The sequence below is a fragment of the Ursus americanus genome, chromosome 24, assembly GCF_024610735.1.
Source record: "Ursus americanus isolate L20-20 chromosome 24, mUrsAme1.1.p, whole genome shotgun sequence".
NCBI classification, from domain to species: Eukaryota; Metazoa; Chordata; class Mammalia; order Carnivora; family Ursidae; genus Ursus; species Ursus americanus.
The window spans coordinates 47,397,327-47,413,373 of record NC_142150.1 but is presented as its reverse complement, the minus strand read 5'-3'; the positions used below and the strand labels follow the sequence as shown (position 1 = coordinate 47,413,373).

General features: G+C 53.4%; 1 protein-coding gene across 1 annotated transcript in view; it reads left to right on the top strand.

The window, feature by feature from the left end:
- Nucleotides 1-4,300: 4,300 nt before the first annotated feature.
- Nucleotides 4,301-16,047, top strand: part of PTDSS2 (phosphatidylserine synthase 2) — a 26,632-nt gene continuing 14,885 nt past the window's right edge. The window contains exons 1-2 of the mRNA XM_045770670.2: nt 4,301-4,520; nt 13,052-13,153. Of these exons, the coding sequence (XP_045626626.1) occupies nt 4,339-4,520; nt 13,052-13,153 (284 nt within the window). The 5' untranslated portion in view covers nt 4,301-4,338. The remainder of the gene's footprint in view (nt 4,521-13,051; nt 13,154-16,047) is intronic.

The following is a 16,047-nucleotide window of genomic DNA, read 5'->3' as shown; positions in this document are numbered from 1 at the left end:
ACAAAAAGTGCCTACCTTGCTTGTCCTGCCTGTCTGAAGTACAATCCACAGAATTCCCATTCACAAAAATGGAGTTCATAGTTTCCCCATCCCATGGAGATAAACATGTTTTTGTCACGGTTTGCATGTTTTCTGTCTGGACCCAAGTTTTCTCTTGCAGACAGGCCACTGCTTCTCTTGTGGCTACAATTCTGCTAGAAAAGATTATCCCTACCTGGGAATCCTTCTCAAACTCACGGTGGCTGGGGAATCCATTTTACTGGTCAGGTTCTTTGATAGGTCTGTGCTGTTCAGATGGTTGTTTTGTTTTAAGATTTTATTTATTTATTTATTTATTTATTTGAGAGAGAGAGCACAAGCAGGCAGAGAGGCAGGCAGAGGGAGAGGGAGAAGCAGGCTGTCCGCTGAGCAGGGAGCCCGATGTGGGGCTTGATCCCAGGACCCCAGGATCATGACCTGAGCCAAAGCAGGCGCTTAAGGACTGAGCCACCCAGGTGCCCTGTTCAGATAGTTTTACAGCACTCAATCCTCAGAGCTTCTCGAATGTGCAAACAGCACTATTAAGACTCAGTTGGCACAATTTGTAGAGACCCTCCAAACGCCTTGGTCGAAAGAACTGCCCTTGGTCCAACTGAACTTCAGATCCACTGCCTTGGGAACTCATACATTCTCCCCCTTTGAGGTAGTCAGAGGACATCCCAGTGCACTTGGCCCCTGCCTCCTCTGACCCACAGTTGATAAAAGGAGGTATAGGTCAATGCTGTAAGGCCTAATTTCTTCTATTAAAAATAACCATGGCTCGGTAGAGCAATCTTTTCACGGTGTGCTCCCAGGAGACGATGACATTAAATATCATATCTTGCAACCTGGAGATTTCGTTTACAGGAAAAGACACCTCCAGAAAGACTCTTTTCAGCCTCGCTGGAAAGGCCCTTATCAGGAACTTTGAACCAACCCTGTGACGCCAAACTCCAAGGACAAAACTTTTGGATTCACGTGACACATCTGAAGAAAAGCACCAAACCCTGATTGGCCCTGCACGCCATCTGGTGACCTGAGGTCAAGATTTCCTGGGGAACATCTGGGGGGCTCAGTCGGTGAAGCCTTTGGCTGAGGTCATGATCTCAGGGTCCTGGGATCAGGGTCCTGGCATCGGGGCCCATGTTGGGCTCCCTGCTCAGTGGGGAGTCTGCTTGTCCCTCTTCCTGTGCCCCTTCCCCTCCCCCTGCTGGTGTGCTCTTTCAAATAAATAAAATCTTAAAACAAAAATAAAAAGATTTCCTGGAATGGCAGCGGATGACCTCTGATCAGACACTTTCCCAAGGTGTCCAGACCGGCCTGTGTATCCTTTCTCACTGCTGCATCTTCTCTCTCATGGGAGGACAATGTCCTTGTCTGCATTTCCCAAAACCCTGAGAAAAAGAAAACTTTTTTGGTTATGGCGTTTTAGAAACAACCTCATCATGATCCTGTAACAAATTGATTTTTTCAGTTGTTTTTTCTGAGTGGTTAGAAGTTTCAGAATTCATAAGTCTTTCTTTCATCTGAACTAGCATCTGGCTCTGGATTCCTATCCAAACTCATGGCCTCTGAGTTTGCAACCTCACAGGATGACTTATTGGATAACATTTGTTTCCAAACAGTTCTTTTGAGATAACAACACTGTTTTAATACATCTTTGAAGTTTTGCTATTTTTCCAAAAATTTCTTCAGCTATTGCTTCATGTTCATACCTGGACTGCATCTCCCCAAATGCACCTGATTAATTCTGTCCGTGTTCTCTTGGCTGTATTCACTATCCTGCTTTCATGGCTGCTGCAAGTGGGGACTTCCAGGAGGCATGTGTGACTCCAGGTTTGCCTTTGTGGGGAGAACCCTTGTCCCATAAGTCAGAATAAGTGCCAATAAATATAAGTTGGCTACTTTCAGACCTAGGGTCCTAGGTTAGCACCATCACACAATTTGGAATTATAGTGCTACTTCTGTTTTGTGTGATAAAATTTTGAACTTTGTTGCCTGTCAAACTTTTGTAAAAATGATGTGCTCAATACATGATGTCCAGAGGCGCGTGGGTGGCACAGCAGTTGAGCGTCTGCCTTCGGCTCAGGGCATGATCCTGGCGTTATAGGATCGAGCCCCACATCAGGCTCCTCCGCTATGAGCCTGCTTCTTCCTCTCCCACTCCCCCGCTTGTGTTCCCTCTCTAGCTGGCTGTCTCTATCCTGTCGAATAAATAAATAAAATCTTAAAAAAAAATACATGATGTCCAATGCTTATGATCCTGGTAGATATGGACTAGAGGTGGGAAGTGCCTGGGAGGTCTCCCTCCTGACCTTCCTTGTTACTTGAATGTGTCCTTAAGTGCTTTCCGACTGCTGTGCTCTTTCCCTCCAACATGGAGCATGACAACCAGAAAAGGTCCTTCCTGGCACTGAGGGACAAAAGCACTAAATATGGAAAACCTGACTCTTGATCAGGGTGCTTTCAGAGAACGACCCTGACCGAAAGAGGGAAATGTGAAAGGTAATGAAAGGAAACCTCGGTGCAGAATGGAGTCAGGAGGCCAGCGCCCAGCACGAGTCACCAACTGCAGAGCCAACAGGTGGGTTTACAACCCCAGCAGGAGGAAGCAAGATTTTCTCTTCCTGGGGCAATAACCCAGCGGACGAGAAGCTACTATACTTCCAACTCTCAATCTACTCCAATGGACTTTTTTTTTTTAAGATTTTATTTATTTATTTGACAGACACAGAAAGCCAGAGAGAGAAAACACAAGCAGGGGGAGTGGTAGAGGAAGAAGCAGGCTTCCAGGGGAGGAGCCTGATGTGGGGCTCGATCCCAGAACGGCCCCGGGATCACACCCTGAGCCGAAGCTTAACGACTGCGCCCCCCAGGCGCCCCCCAATGGACTTTTTGTTTATAACAGCCCCTCCCCCAACTCGTCCCCTTCCTGTATAAAAAAGCTGTTCTCCCCTCTGTTCCCAGAACTTGCGTTTGGTTTTCTTGTGGCTGGTTTGGCTGAGGTTGCAATTTTATTCCAGAATAAACCCATTTTGCTTGCAAAATAACTGAGAGTTTTATTTTTAGGATTGACAATATATACACATACACGTATATTAGTAACAGTTTTGAGGTGTAATGCACGTACTGTACAGTTCACCCATTTAGAGCGCACAGTTAGTAGATTTTAGTATATTTACAGATGTATACAGCCGTCACCACAGTCAATTTTAGAATAGTTTCATGGTCTGGAAAAGAAGCCCGGTACCCTTTAGCAATCACCCTCCTCGCCTGCCCCATTGTTTCCCTACCTGTGGTGACCATTGATCTGTCTCTACGGATTTGCCCATTCTGGACATTTCATGTAAACGGATCATATATAATTTTTTGTGACTGACTTCGTCCACGGAGCACCACCCATGCTATAGCAGGTGTCAAAACTTCCTCTTTCAGGGCCAAAGAACCTCCCATTGTATGAACAGACCACATTTTGGGTATCCATTGGGGGGGGGCGGTAGGTCGCTAACCCCTTTGGCTACTACGAGGGATGTTGCTAGAACAACTGGGTACTGCTCTGGGAGGGCATATTCTCACTTCTCTTGGGCGTGTAACTAGGAGTGGAAGTGCTGGGTCACATGGTGACCCCACGCTTAACCCTCTGAGGAGCTGCCACTGGTTTTCAAAGTGGCTCAAGGCTACACTTTTTTTTTGGCGGGGGGAGGGCTGATTATATTAACAATTGGAGTCAACCCAAATCCGGGCGTCCACACCATTCTGCCGGTGAAGACCCCGGGAGAGACCCGCCCGCCTACCGGCGGACCCTGCAGTCTAGAGTCCCGAGCTGCGGGTGGGGTGGAGAGTGGGGAGGCGCCCCCACGCGAGAGTCTGGGTCCGGACTCGCCGCGGAAGGACGCTCCAGGGCAGCGCGGGCAGGTCTAGGAAGGGGCGAAAGTGTGGAGGGGCTGGGGTCCGGCCGCCTGGGGAGGAGGGTCCGGAGCAGCCCGTACCCGAGGCCCCGGGGAGAGGCCACTCCACTCGCCAGCCTGCTCCGGCTTCCTAGCAACTAGGCGGCATTCTTCCCAGCAACCACTGCTTCTGACCCGCGGCATCGGAGACTACGAGGCCCAGAGTGCCCCGCGGCCCAGGCGCGCGGACTACAAGTCCCACAATGCACAGCACACCCTTTCCTAGCCGCCCCCCGCCCCAGCTCTCCCGAGACCCCGCCGAGGCAGCGCCGCGACCCCTTCCCGGCGCTCCCCGCGCCGTGCGCAGCGCGCCCTCGCGGTGACCCGCGGTGCGTGGGGTCAAGGCGCGGGGCGGAGCGGCTGGGCGGGCGCCATGCGGAGGGGCGAGCGCAGAGGCGCCGGGGGGCCGCGGCCGGGGTCCCCTGTGCCCGCGGGCAAGGCCTCGCTGGAGGAGCCGCCGGACGGCGCGGCAGCGGACCGAGCGAGCGGGCCGGGCGCGGGCCGCCGCAGCACGGAGTCCGAGGTCTACGACGACGGCACCAACACCTTCTTCTGGTGAGGGGTGGGGGTCGGCGGAGGGGCCGCCAGGGTCTTGAGGGGCGTGGGCGCGGGGTGCTGCGGTGAGCGGCGGCCGCGAGTCCCCGGGACGGCCCCGCCCAGCCCAGCCGCGCCCGGCCAACCCCGGTGGTCCCGCCCCGTGCCGCTGGCCCCTGCCCCTTATCCCGGGAGGACTAGGCCCCAGAGTCACGTCGGAAAGGCTTTTCCTGATTGCCCTGGCCCACGTTCACCTGTGCCCGCCGTCGTGTCCCCTTTTTCTGATGTCCGCTGCTTCTGTCTGTGAAGTGGTCTGCGCTCCAGGCACGTAGCAGTGGCAGCCGCTAGCACGAGCGCCCCACCACGTGCGGGAGCGGGGTGGGTGTTTGTCAGGTGCAGCTTCAGTCCCTCTTCGGTTGTTGCTCGCGGAGCCGGCTCTCGACGCCTGTTCGACTCTGTCCAAGCCAAGCCTCGGGGCAGGCTGTCCCGCAGGCTGTCTCAGTGGGTGTCGGGGAAGGAGAAGCCCCCAGGAGCAGCTCCTGCCCTCCCGGAGCCTGTGTTGGGAGACTTCGTGCTCTTGCTTTATGCTGAGTTTGGCACCCATGTATTTGAGGTCCCGGGAGTGGGTTCTACGCCAGAGGTCTCTGTGACCTTGGGGTAACCCTTAACCTTTCCGAGTCTCTATCCTCCTTGTTAAGAGAGAGAAACCCCATGTACTAGAAAGCATGCTCCATGAGGGTTGGAGTTTGGTTTTTCTTCACTGGATGCTCAGTTCTTGTCCAGCTAAACAGGACAGTGCCGGCATTTGGGTCCTGTGGTCGGCGGGGGGACAGGCGAAGTAGACGGGGCCACCAGCTGCGAAGGGAATGCCACCTGGAAGCACCTGTTCAGAGAACCCAGTTGTGGGCTTGTCACGGAAGATCAGATCAGGGAAGAGGAGAGCCTGACAGGGGAGTAACTGCCTGTTTAGGGAAAGGTGCTGTTCTACGGTAGGAACCGTGGAGGAGGTGCACGTGGGGCTGGATGGGTGTCCTGGTTTTTGTCAGACTCAGGAGCCGTGCAGGAAGGGGGGTGTTCGTAGGGGTGCAGCCCTGCATCTGGACGAAATTGTTGTCTTCCCTGTGGGTGTCGGCAGCTGCGGCACAGGAATGGCTACCAGCCCTGCCTTGGGGACATAATGCATTCAGGTGGCCGTGGGGCCAGTGGGAGGGAGAGAGGGACAGCGTGCCTCATCAAGGGAGCTGTGGCCCCGGAGCTAGTGCCTGGAGCACTCTTGGACCCTGCAGAACCTGCCCCATGAAGATCAGGCCCCTACACCAGCAACCCCCTTCTGACTGCAGGAGGGAGGGTACCATCCCGAAATGCGAAATGCGGTGGCTGTGCCCGGCTCCTGTTTCCTATTCATTCACATATTTTGGGGGCCCCGCCTGTGTGCCAGGTACTGTTCTGTGGATTGCAGCAGAGAACTAAACGGGAAGCTTAGATTCTGGCATAAACCTGGAACTTCAGAAGGCAGGAAATGTCCTAGCTGAAGGGATGCTGAGGGTTGCAGCACCAGCAGAAGCCAGGGAGCACACATCTCACCCGTGCAGTGAAAGGCGCCTGCGGACTGCTTCGGAAGCACACAGGAGCCTGCACCCCTCTCAGGTCCTGCCCACAAGGGGGCGTGGTCAGTTGGGAGTTGGACACACACATGCCTGCTGTAGCTGAGCTTACCTATGAGGAGGGCTGGTGGGGACCAGGAGGGAATGTGACGGGGCTGCAGGTTTCAGGTACCTGCCTGGTGGGTCCCCAGTACAGGTGTGATGCGTACTGTGCCCTGGCACTGGTTGGTGATGCAGTCTGTGGTCTGCAGGTTCCTGCTGCATCCCAGGCCTCCCCCTCACCTGTATAGGGAAGGAGCTTCACGTTTCCTTAAGGCAGGCAACCACATGCCTGCTTGGTGAGAATTACTAATTCTTACCTGCAGAGCTTAGCGACTTGCCACCTTCTGAGTCTCCTCTCACTGCTTGTTGTGTTAGGGTTTAAAAAACTTGTGTTTTAGAGAATTTTAGTAATGAATGTTATAAAAAAATTCATTTAAAGACTAAAAGTATATATTTGTGGAAGTGATTCTGTGTTCCGGAATTACTCAAAGGAACTTTTGTATGATTCAAAACCTTGTTTTTAGGATTTTCACAAAAGATTCCCCATGCTGGTGTTCGTACTGGGCCGCGTAGGACTCTGAGTGTCTTTGTTACCACTTGTCAGCCACAGGGTACGTAATTAGGGTTCAGGGTTTGCCTTTGCCTGTCCCTTGGAACTTGAAGCTGGGCTCTCAGAAACCAGGCCCAAGGGAGGGGGCATAAGGACTCCTGAGTTCTGCAGTGGCAAGAGCACCCCCTCTTCTACCAGTTGTGGTCTCCACCGTGGAACATCCGGAGGCAGTGTAGAACCACAGACTCAGAGGAATGGCACAAAGACGTGGTAGCTCTCATTTCCTAAAGATCGCTCAGGAGACACTTGGAGACTTGATGTCCTGAAGAGGTGGTACCGAATGTTGCCACCTGGAGATGGAAGTTGGGTGAATTGCTATTGGGTTAGCACACTTCCTAACCAGCTCCTAAGGCAGGAGGGGAGGGATGGTTGTGACGTTCTGGGAGTGCATGCGTCTTATGCCACCAGGCCTCGGGTGAGCACTCTTTTTTTTAAAGATTTTATTTATTTATTCGACAGAGATAGAGACAGCCAGCGAGAGAGGGAACACAAGCAGGGGAGTGGGAGAGGAAGAAGCAGGCTCATAGCAGAGGAGCCTGATGTGGGGCTCGATCCCAGAACGCTGGGATCACGCCCTGAGCCGAAGGCAGATGCTTAACCGCTGTGCCACCCAGGCGCCCTTCGGGTGAGCACTCTTAGTGATCCCCAGGACTCTGCTGTCTGCGGTGTGTCATATGGTAGCCGCAAGAGCACGCAGAGGTGATAAAAATGACCCAGGTTCTGGAAGATGCCTTTCTCAGTCACAGTGGGGCAGGGGTTTACCAGCTTTGCCCACGTGTAGGAAGCTTGACTCAGCAGCTGATGCCTTTTTAGTCATGCTGGTCAGCAGGCCAGGAGGGTCAGTGTCATGGCCGCAAGCACCTCTTGCATGCCTGGGGCAGGCCCTCTGGCCTTGGCCTTTCCTGGCTGAGGCTTCCTTGTGCTCTCAGTGTGCCGGCCACACCTTCATGTTTTCTCTAATTGGTTTGGCGGGCCTTCCTTTCTGCCCACTTGGCATAATGAGCGTGGTCATCTCTAGGGAGGGACTGACATCTGGGTATTTTCCATTCATAGTGGCGGGGAGCCAGCTGTCCTCACGCCTTCGCTCTTGCTGAGTGACTGGGGAGTCACAGGATTTACGGCCACTCTCGTTCTGTGCCTGGATCACAGGATCCAAACCTCCCCTGAGTTATCTCTTAGCCACTGAACCGAGGGAGGCACTTGTCTTCCCCACGCACCTGGGAGGTTGAGCAGGGAGGCATCTGGGAGGGACAGGGAGGTCTGCCTGTAGAGTGGTCCTCTGCATTTCCATAGATGTGGAAATGGTGCTGTGTGCGAGACAAGGGGGTCGTGTTTGGTTTTGGTTTTGTTTTTACCAAACTTACAGGTAATGTTTTTATTTTCTACACCAAACTTGCAAGTCAGTATTTCTATTCTCATTTTGAAGGTGGGAAATTAAACCTGAACGATGAAGAAAGTTACTCAAGACCGCAAGCGTACTGAGTTGCAACCCTGATAATAAAAGCCATACTTTCCCACTATGTCCCTTTGCCTCTGCAAGGAAAAATGTGAAAGTGGGAAACGTAAACTTTACAGTGAAAAATCAGAGGAAAGCACAGGCCATGGATTGAGCAATGGTCTGAAAATTAGAATTAATGGAGTTCTCTCTCTCCTGGATGCTGCCCTAGGACTTCCTTCTTCTGCCACAAGGTGCCTGTTAAAAGTGCTCTGTCAGGGATTGAGCCCCTGACCATGCAAACACTACTTCATCTTAATGATAGCAGGTGGTCTGCACCTACGATTCTGCCCTTAAAAAACTGGACTGGGGCGCCTGGGTGGCTCACTTGGTGAAGCCTTCAGCTCAGGTCGTGATCCCAGAGTGCTGGGATCAAGCCCCACGTTGGGCTCCTTACTCGGTGGGGAGCCTGCTTCTCCCTCTCCCTCCCTCTGTCTGCAGCTCCCCCTGCTTGTGCTCTCTCTCTCTGTTGTCAAATAAATAAATAAAATCTTTAAAATATATATGTATTTTTAAAAAAAGAACTGGGCTGATAGTATTGTTTCTTCAGCACGGTATGTAATCATATGTTGACAGTGCTCGGAGAACTACAAATGAGGTGCCAGTTAAACATCACTGTGGGTCAATACAGTAAATTTATAAAGTGACTTGACAAAATTTTTTTTATCAAGAAGGCAACTTTATTATTGTCCCACCTGCAACCATCAACCCGTTCTCTATGAGTTTAGTTTTTCTGTTTTGTTTTGGAGAGAGAGAGCGCGTGCACACGTGCGAGCTGGTTGAGGAAGAGACAGAATCCTAAGCAGGTTCCGTGCCCAGTGTGGAGCCCGACGCGAGGCTCAATCTCACGACCCCAAGATTGTGACCTGAACCGAAATCAAGAGTTGGATGCCCGACCAACTGAGCCACCAGGCGCCCCTAGGAGTTTGGTTTTTGTGTTCAGATTCCACATGTAAGAGACCGCACAGTGTTTGTCTCACTCACTTCACAATGCCTCAGGTCCCTCCCGTGTTGCAGATTTCAAGATTTCTTCCTGTTTGTGGCTGAGTAATATTCCATTGTATAAATATACATTTGCTTTACCCATTCATCTATGGATGGACCCTTGGGCTGCTTCTGTATTTTGGCTACTATCAAGAATGCTGTGGTAACATAGGGTACAGACATCTTTTCAACTTGGTGTTTTTGTTTCTTTCCAGTACCCAGTAGTGGAATTACTGGTTCTCATGGTAATTTTATTTAATTTCTTGAGGACCCTCCATACTGCTCCACAGTGGCCGCCCCAGCTTGCGTTCCCACACAGTGTAAGAGGAAGGTGCCCCTTTCTCCGCATCCTCGCCAACACCTGTCGTTTCCTGCGTTGTTCGTTTTAGCCATTCTGACCGGAGTGAGGTGGTGTCTCCCTGTGGTTTTGATTTGCATTTCCCTGCTGCTTGGTGATGTTGACCACCTTTTCCTGTCTGTTGCCCATCTGCATGTCTTACTGCAAAAGTGTCTACTCAGATCCTCTTCCCATTTTTTAATCAGACTGGTTTTTTGCTGTTGAGTTGTGTGAGTTCTTGACGTGTTTTGGATAGTAGCTCCTTATCAGGTACGTGATTTGCAAATATTTTCTCCCTTTCCGTAGGTCGCCTTTCCTTTTTGTTCATGATTTCCTTTGCTGTACAGAAGGAGGGAGCTTTTAAAGATGGATTTCATAATTTAATAATAAAGATTTTACTTTCTAATAGCACTTGATTTAGCAGTTCTAGAGTCTGTTTTGAGACTGTGCTGCCCTGTCCTCTTCCCCTGGGTCTTTGACTGTCTGCTTCCTTCCTGCCTCGGATGGGACAGAGGAAGTCCTATCTATTTCTAATTCTGCTTCTGCAGGGCCAGGGGTGACTGCCTGAATGACAGTGTGAACATCGATCCCAAGGGACCATAAGTTGTTTTTATTTTTCAGGTAATCCTTGTGTTTTTAGGAGGATGGAAAGATACATGACCAGAACTGCCCCAGGCTCCTCAAGGATGTGTTTTAGCCCAGAGAAAGTACAGGAAGAGTATTGTGTTTGTGGAAAGTAATATGAAAGAAACCAGAGGGTTAAAGTCATTTTTTAAGACCCAGGACAGGGGTGCCTGGGTGGCGCAGTCAGTTAAGTGTCTAACTCTTGATTTCAGCTTAAATCTTAATCTAAAGGTTGTGAGTTCAGGCCCTGTGTTGGGCTCTATGTGGAGCCTACTTAAAAAAAAAAAAAAAAAGAAAGACCCAGGACCAAAGGCTTTCACGTTTTAATTTTAGCTGCTGTGCTCCGGAGATGCAGTCCTGGTGGGACATCTGCAGGGGTGCCTCCTGTGCCGCGTGTGTCTTAGATCCTGCACACAACCCAGTGCCTCTGCGTGGAGGGGTGGCAGGGTGCCCAGGGACTGTGGCGGACCGCCCAGCAATCTGTTCGCTGGCCCGTGCGCAGCGCCTTGGTGTGCTGGTGTCCCTGAAGCAGCATGGACGGGTCCTGGGCCACATAGCGGCAGTGAGGTGTTCCCTTTGCCCTGCTGGTCTCTTCCAGAACATGTGGTTTACTTCTCCTCAAACTGACTGGCTTCTGTTTTTTTCTGTGACTCTGATGCCAGCTTCTGGGCCATTACCTATTTTACTCTCCGTTCTCCCTCAGGCTGGGGCTTCTTCCCATCTGTTTGCTTGTAGCCACTTGCCCTGCTGAGAACCTGTGGGCCAGGTAGCTGTGCAGTCCCATGGCTGGGCCCTGGGACGATGGTCCCATCTCTCTCCTGGGCGGGCGCCCCCACCAGATGCTCCTATGCACCCTGCATACTGTTGGTCAGGTCAGCCTGCTGTGGGCACTTCGCCCCACCTGGAGGCCTGGAGCCCCCTGGAGGCCTAGAGCCCCCCAGACCTGTCCCTCCCTTGGAGTCCTCGGCTGGGGAAGCCGTGCGGAGGAGGCTGTCCACAACTCTCAGCACTTCTCCTTTGTCAAGGGTCACTTCAGAAATGTGCAGCCTTTGGAGAAACCTACTGTTTCTCAGAATTGCTGGGGGTGGGAATTGGGTCCAGAGGCTTCTTGCTCTGAGCTGGTCTCTGGGTAGTGCCTTCTCGGAGGTGCGTGGGACTGGCATTCTGCTCTGCACCCCTTCAGACCACTCGGGGGCTCTCCCAACACACTTCCCTGGATTCTGACCTTGTATCAGAAATGGTCTATACATAGCAATTTAGAGATTTTTATTTATTTTCTCTTGTAAGTTACCTACAGCAAGTCCGACTTCGTAGGGTGCACAGTTCCGTGAGCTTCTGTGCACGCAGGTGCCTGTAACCGCCGTCACAGGCAGGGCATGGAACGCAACCTCCCCCCGGCCTCTGGCCTGCTCTCTGTCATCGTAGTTTGGCCTTGGAGAGTGCCATGTAAACGGGGTCACGAGGTGCGTGAGTTCTGGACGCTGGCCTCTCACCCGTGCGCCTGAGACCCCTCACAGCCACACGGTGCTGGGCGTGTAACAGTCTCCGTTGTTCAGTTGTTGTTTTAGGTAATTTACGTTCAATTATTGATGTGTTTAGGTCTGCCGTTTTATTCCTTGGCTCCGTCTCTGTCCCCTGCCCCTCCCCCGCCCCGTGTTGATCGTGTGCTCCGCTTCAGCGAATGCGTTGCCCTGGGGATGCAGTGAGTCCTCCTGAGCTTTCATGGTCCCAGTCTCCCCGCTCTGCCACATCAGGTCTGTGTGGACCCACTCAGCCTCTCCCCTTTGGCTGCGGGGGCCCTCACCACACAGTGTTACAGTGGCTGCTTTCAGTAGTTAGACACGTTTTGAAGAACTGGGGAGAACCGTCTGTTTCACCAGGCGTTTACCATTTCTGTTGCTCCTTATTCCTTCCTGTGGCCTGGTTTCTTTCTGTCTGAAGACTTCAGTTAGTGGTCCTCTTGGAGCAGGCCTCCGTCTCTCCTTCCTCTCTCCTTATTCCTGCTCAGAGTGTTCACATTCATTCCTGAAGGGTGTTTGTTGGGTATGGAATCATTCAAGGTTGGAAGCATCCTCATTTAGAAATGAGGACCCTGAGGCTTGGAGGGGTTGCATGCTTTCCAGGGACATTCTCTGCTCATCTGGATTTGGGATTTGGGTCTGTGACTCCCGTTGTAAGCAGTTGTTAGAATGCAGAGGGCCAGGGTGGTATCTGACATGGGGCAGTGTGCAGGCTTATCTCGGCGTCAGCTGCTTGCCCTGCGGTCCGGGTACCTGACTGGTTGTGGGCCCTGATTCCAGGGGAGGTGCACCCACTGGCTGCCAGAGAGCCTTGCCTCCTCCTTCCAGAGTGGGGATGGTCAGAAGGGGCCGGAGCCCATGTCTCTGCCAGGTCTTCTGAGTAGATGGTACTGCTGGGGACACTCACCTCCTCATTTTGGATCCTGGTATCTCTTTCTCTCACCTCTTTGATTCTTGGGCTGTCCTTTCAGATCTCTCAGATGTGGTCATTTCACAAATTCTGAGGCTGGTCGTATCTTGCTCAGTGAAAACTGCCATGTTTACCTACTGCCCAGTCTCCCTGAGCAGTGGACCCCAGCTCCAGACAGGAGACACAGCCTTCTGTCTCTGAGCGGCAGCCTTGAACATTCCAGTATGCCGTGTGCTCTCCTGGCAGCTTGGGGCTCTTCCCACTTAACTGATGGGCTGACACAGCAAACGCAGAGCCAGCCCGGAGCCACCCTACTAGGGACTCCCAGTCAGTGTTTCGGAGTGTGAGGTTGAAGGCTGAGCTCATGTCACAGGTGTGGTCGTGCTTTGTGCTCTGACACATTCTCTCTGTGTGTTTGGATTTCAGGCGGGCCCACACCCTAACTGTGCTCTTCATCCTCACCTGTGTGCTTGGCTACGTGACTCTGCTGGAGGAGACACCTCGAGACACAGCCTATAACACCAAGAGGTAACCAGGCCCCCAGCCTGGGTGGTACAGACGCCTGGCATGGTTGGGTATGGGTCCTTGCTCTGTCAGGCTGGCCCGTGGCCCATGGCTTGGTCCAATCTCCACTCAAAGGCTGCTTGGGCTCTCAACCTCGCCGTTGCATGTGCCTGAAGCCTCTCTCCAGGCTGCCTCTTGGAGCTGTGTGGCTTTTTTTAACCCCACTTCCACCGGTCCCAGGACCCTTGAGGGTACCATCTCTCGTGGGACCTGTAGCTTGCGTGGGATTTGCACAAGTAACAGATCAGAATGCTGCAACAGCACCAGGGGTGGAGCCCAGAAGGGTCACCGGGTCTGATGGAAAGGGTGGCTTCCCTGCACACCCACCAGCAGTGCTCTGGACACCACCTGAGTGTCCTACAGTTCAGCTCGGTCCTGAGACCACCTGCTCAGAGACGACAGCAGGTCGCATGGGTTGAGTGCTCAGTCCTGCAAGACTGTCCTCATTCCCCCAGTGCAGGTGCCAGTCACAAGTCAGGGCTGTCACCTGGGCTTCTGACCAAGCGGCTGTAAATCAGAGGTTCCCATGACTTCTTGGTTCTATTCATTTGACAGAGCGGCTCCCAGAACTCAGGGGAACATTTTACTCACTAGATCACCAGCTGATTACAAAAGGATCCAAGTCAGGAATCGCCAGATGGAAGAGATGCCCAGGGTGAGGTCTGGGGAAATGTCCACGGCTGCTCCAGGCACACCACTCTCCCCGGATGTCCACGTGTTCCCCAACCTAGAAGTTCTCAAAACCTTGTCCTTTGGGTTTTATGGAGGCTTCGTTACTTAGCCATGACTGACTAACTCATTGGCCTCTGGCGATTGAACTCAACCTTCAGCCCCGCTGCCATCCCCGGAGGTCAGAGGGTGGGACAGAACCAACCCTGTGGTCCCTTGGTTGGCTCTCCTGGCAGCCAGCCCTCATCCTTAGACGAGGGTCCCAAAGTCACCTCATTCACATAACAAAAGCCTCCTGGATCACAGCAGAGATGCCAAGGGCTTAGGGGTTCTGTGCCAGAAACAAGGATGGAGAGATACATCTTTCTTAATATAAATCACAGTATCGCAGAGCCTGTGAGTTTTGGTGTCTGGGGGTCTCCAGATTTCTGTGATGGCCGGTGGCGGACGAGTCTCTCCTGTCCGCCAGCACCATTCTTGATCTTTGTTGATACTAATGCTCTCTGAAGATTTTAGACGGGCTTTCTTATGGACGGTGTCATCCTGCAGGCCAGGAAGTGGGTAGCCTGTCTTTTCAGTATTATCTCCAGACACAGAGGAGCTGGTAGAGCGTGTTGTTTGCCGGAATCCCACAGGTTCTGAGGCCACTCTCAGAAGTGTGTGAGGGAGATAAGCTGGTTTTAGGACTGATTGCTGTGGGGTTTCTGTACTGGACGGACACCTTGGGCCCGTGAACCCCCCGTTGCTTCTCTGGCCCACTTGCTCTAGTGGGACGGGGCACCAGGGCAGGGACAGAGGCAGAGAGCGGTGCTGGAAGACCGCTGGTCAGATCTGGTTGGTGGGGCCAGGGCCTGAGAAGTGGGGGTGTTAGCATCTGCCTGGGAGTGCGGCATGAGCACCGTTATGTGCTCCACAGGTGTCTAGCCCGTTAGGATGCCAGGACGTTAGGTGCCCCCTGTCAGCAGCGTGCCTGGCCGCCTATGTGTGCGCGTACTGCAGAGCCCCCGTCTGGTCTCCTGGGCTGCAGCCAGAGAGTGGGGACTCTGCTCCCACAGGAGGCCCATGCCTTGTCCTCAGTGAGAAGACGCCCTGGCTCCTGGTTGCACGCTTTGCGGGATATCCTCCCGCCTCTCCCACATTGTCTGCCAGGCGTCTTTGCTGGGTCTTCCTCTTTTTTCCAGAGCCCTGGGAGTCAGCCTCCAAGTCTAACATGTCCACTCGGGCAGTGCCCATTGCTCGGTGCCCTGCTGGTGCAGGGGGAGCCGGTCGGTGCAGCGTGCATGGGTAATGGAGTCCATAAGTAGGAGAGGGAGCTTGGCCCCTCTGGGTGGCCCGAGGCTGCCCTCACTGTGGTGGGTTCCTTCACCAGGGACACTGAACCTGTGGACGCAGGAAACAGTGAGGTCGTGGTGGGAGCCCGAGTTTGCTTAATGGGGGTTTCCAAGTAGAATGCGGCCTCCTCTGTGAACTTGTCTGTCCGCACTGGGACCTGCTGGGCATACATGGGCAGGGAGTACCAGAAAGCAGGACTTGGTCACATTCGAGGGCTGTCCCCCTGTGGCTGTGAGGTTAGGCCAGCGATGAGGAGTTCCAGGCAAGAGTTGTCACAGTTTAGAGCACAACCCCAGCCGCAGTGGCCCATGTGGGGCATCCTGGAAGTGCCCTCCAAGGGCAGGACGTTGGTTCTTACTCACCCGGCGCCTGCCGGCGAGCTCCTCCAACCTGGACCCTGAGGTTAAGGGGCCTTGTTGGCTGTGTCTGGGCAGCAGCTCTGGACCCATGTGGGTATGTTCCACCTTTGCACCTTGCACTGGCCCCTACCTGAGCTGCCCCTGCACATGAGGGGCTGGGACAGTGAGCAGCAGGGACGCCTGGGCCCTCACCCCAGCAGCCCCCGTGCAACTTCGCTAAGCGGGAGACCTTGAGGGGGTTGGGACTTTAAGGGTTCCCAGACACTTCTCTGAAGTTCTGTGCACGGGGGACACTGGAAATCTTCATGGCCCGTAGTCCCTGGCCCTGTAATTCTGCAGGTGGCGCCTGGAACCTACTCCTGGCTCCTCCCTGGAAGCCTCCATTTTCCCAGGGATGCTTCCAGCCCATCCTTACACATCTGTGGCTCTGCTGCTGCCGCTTCCAGGGATCTGTCGTGGCACCCCGCAGACCCTGGGCCGGCCCGCAGCCCGCCCAAC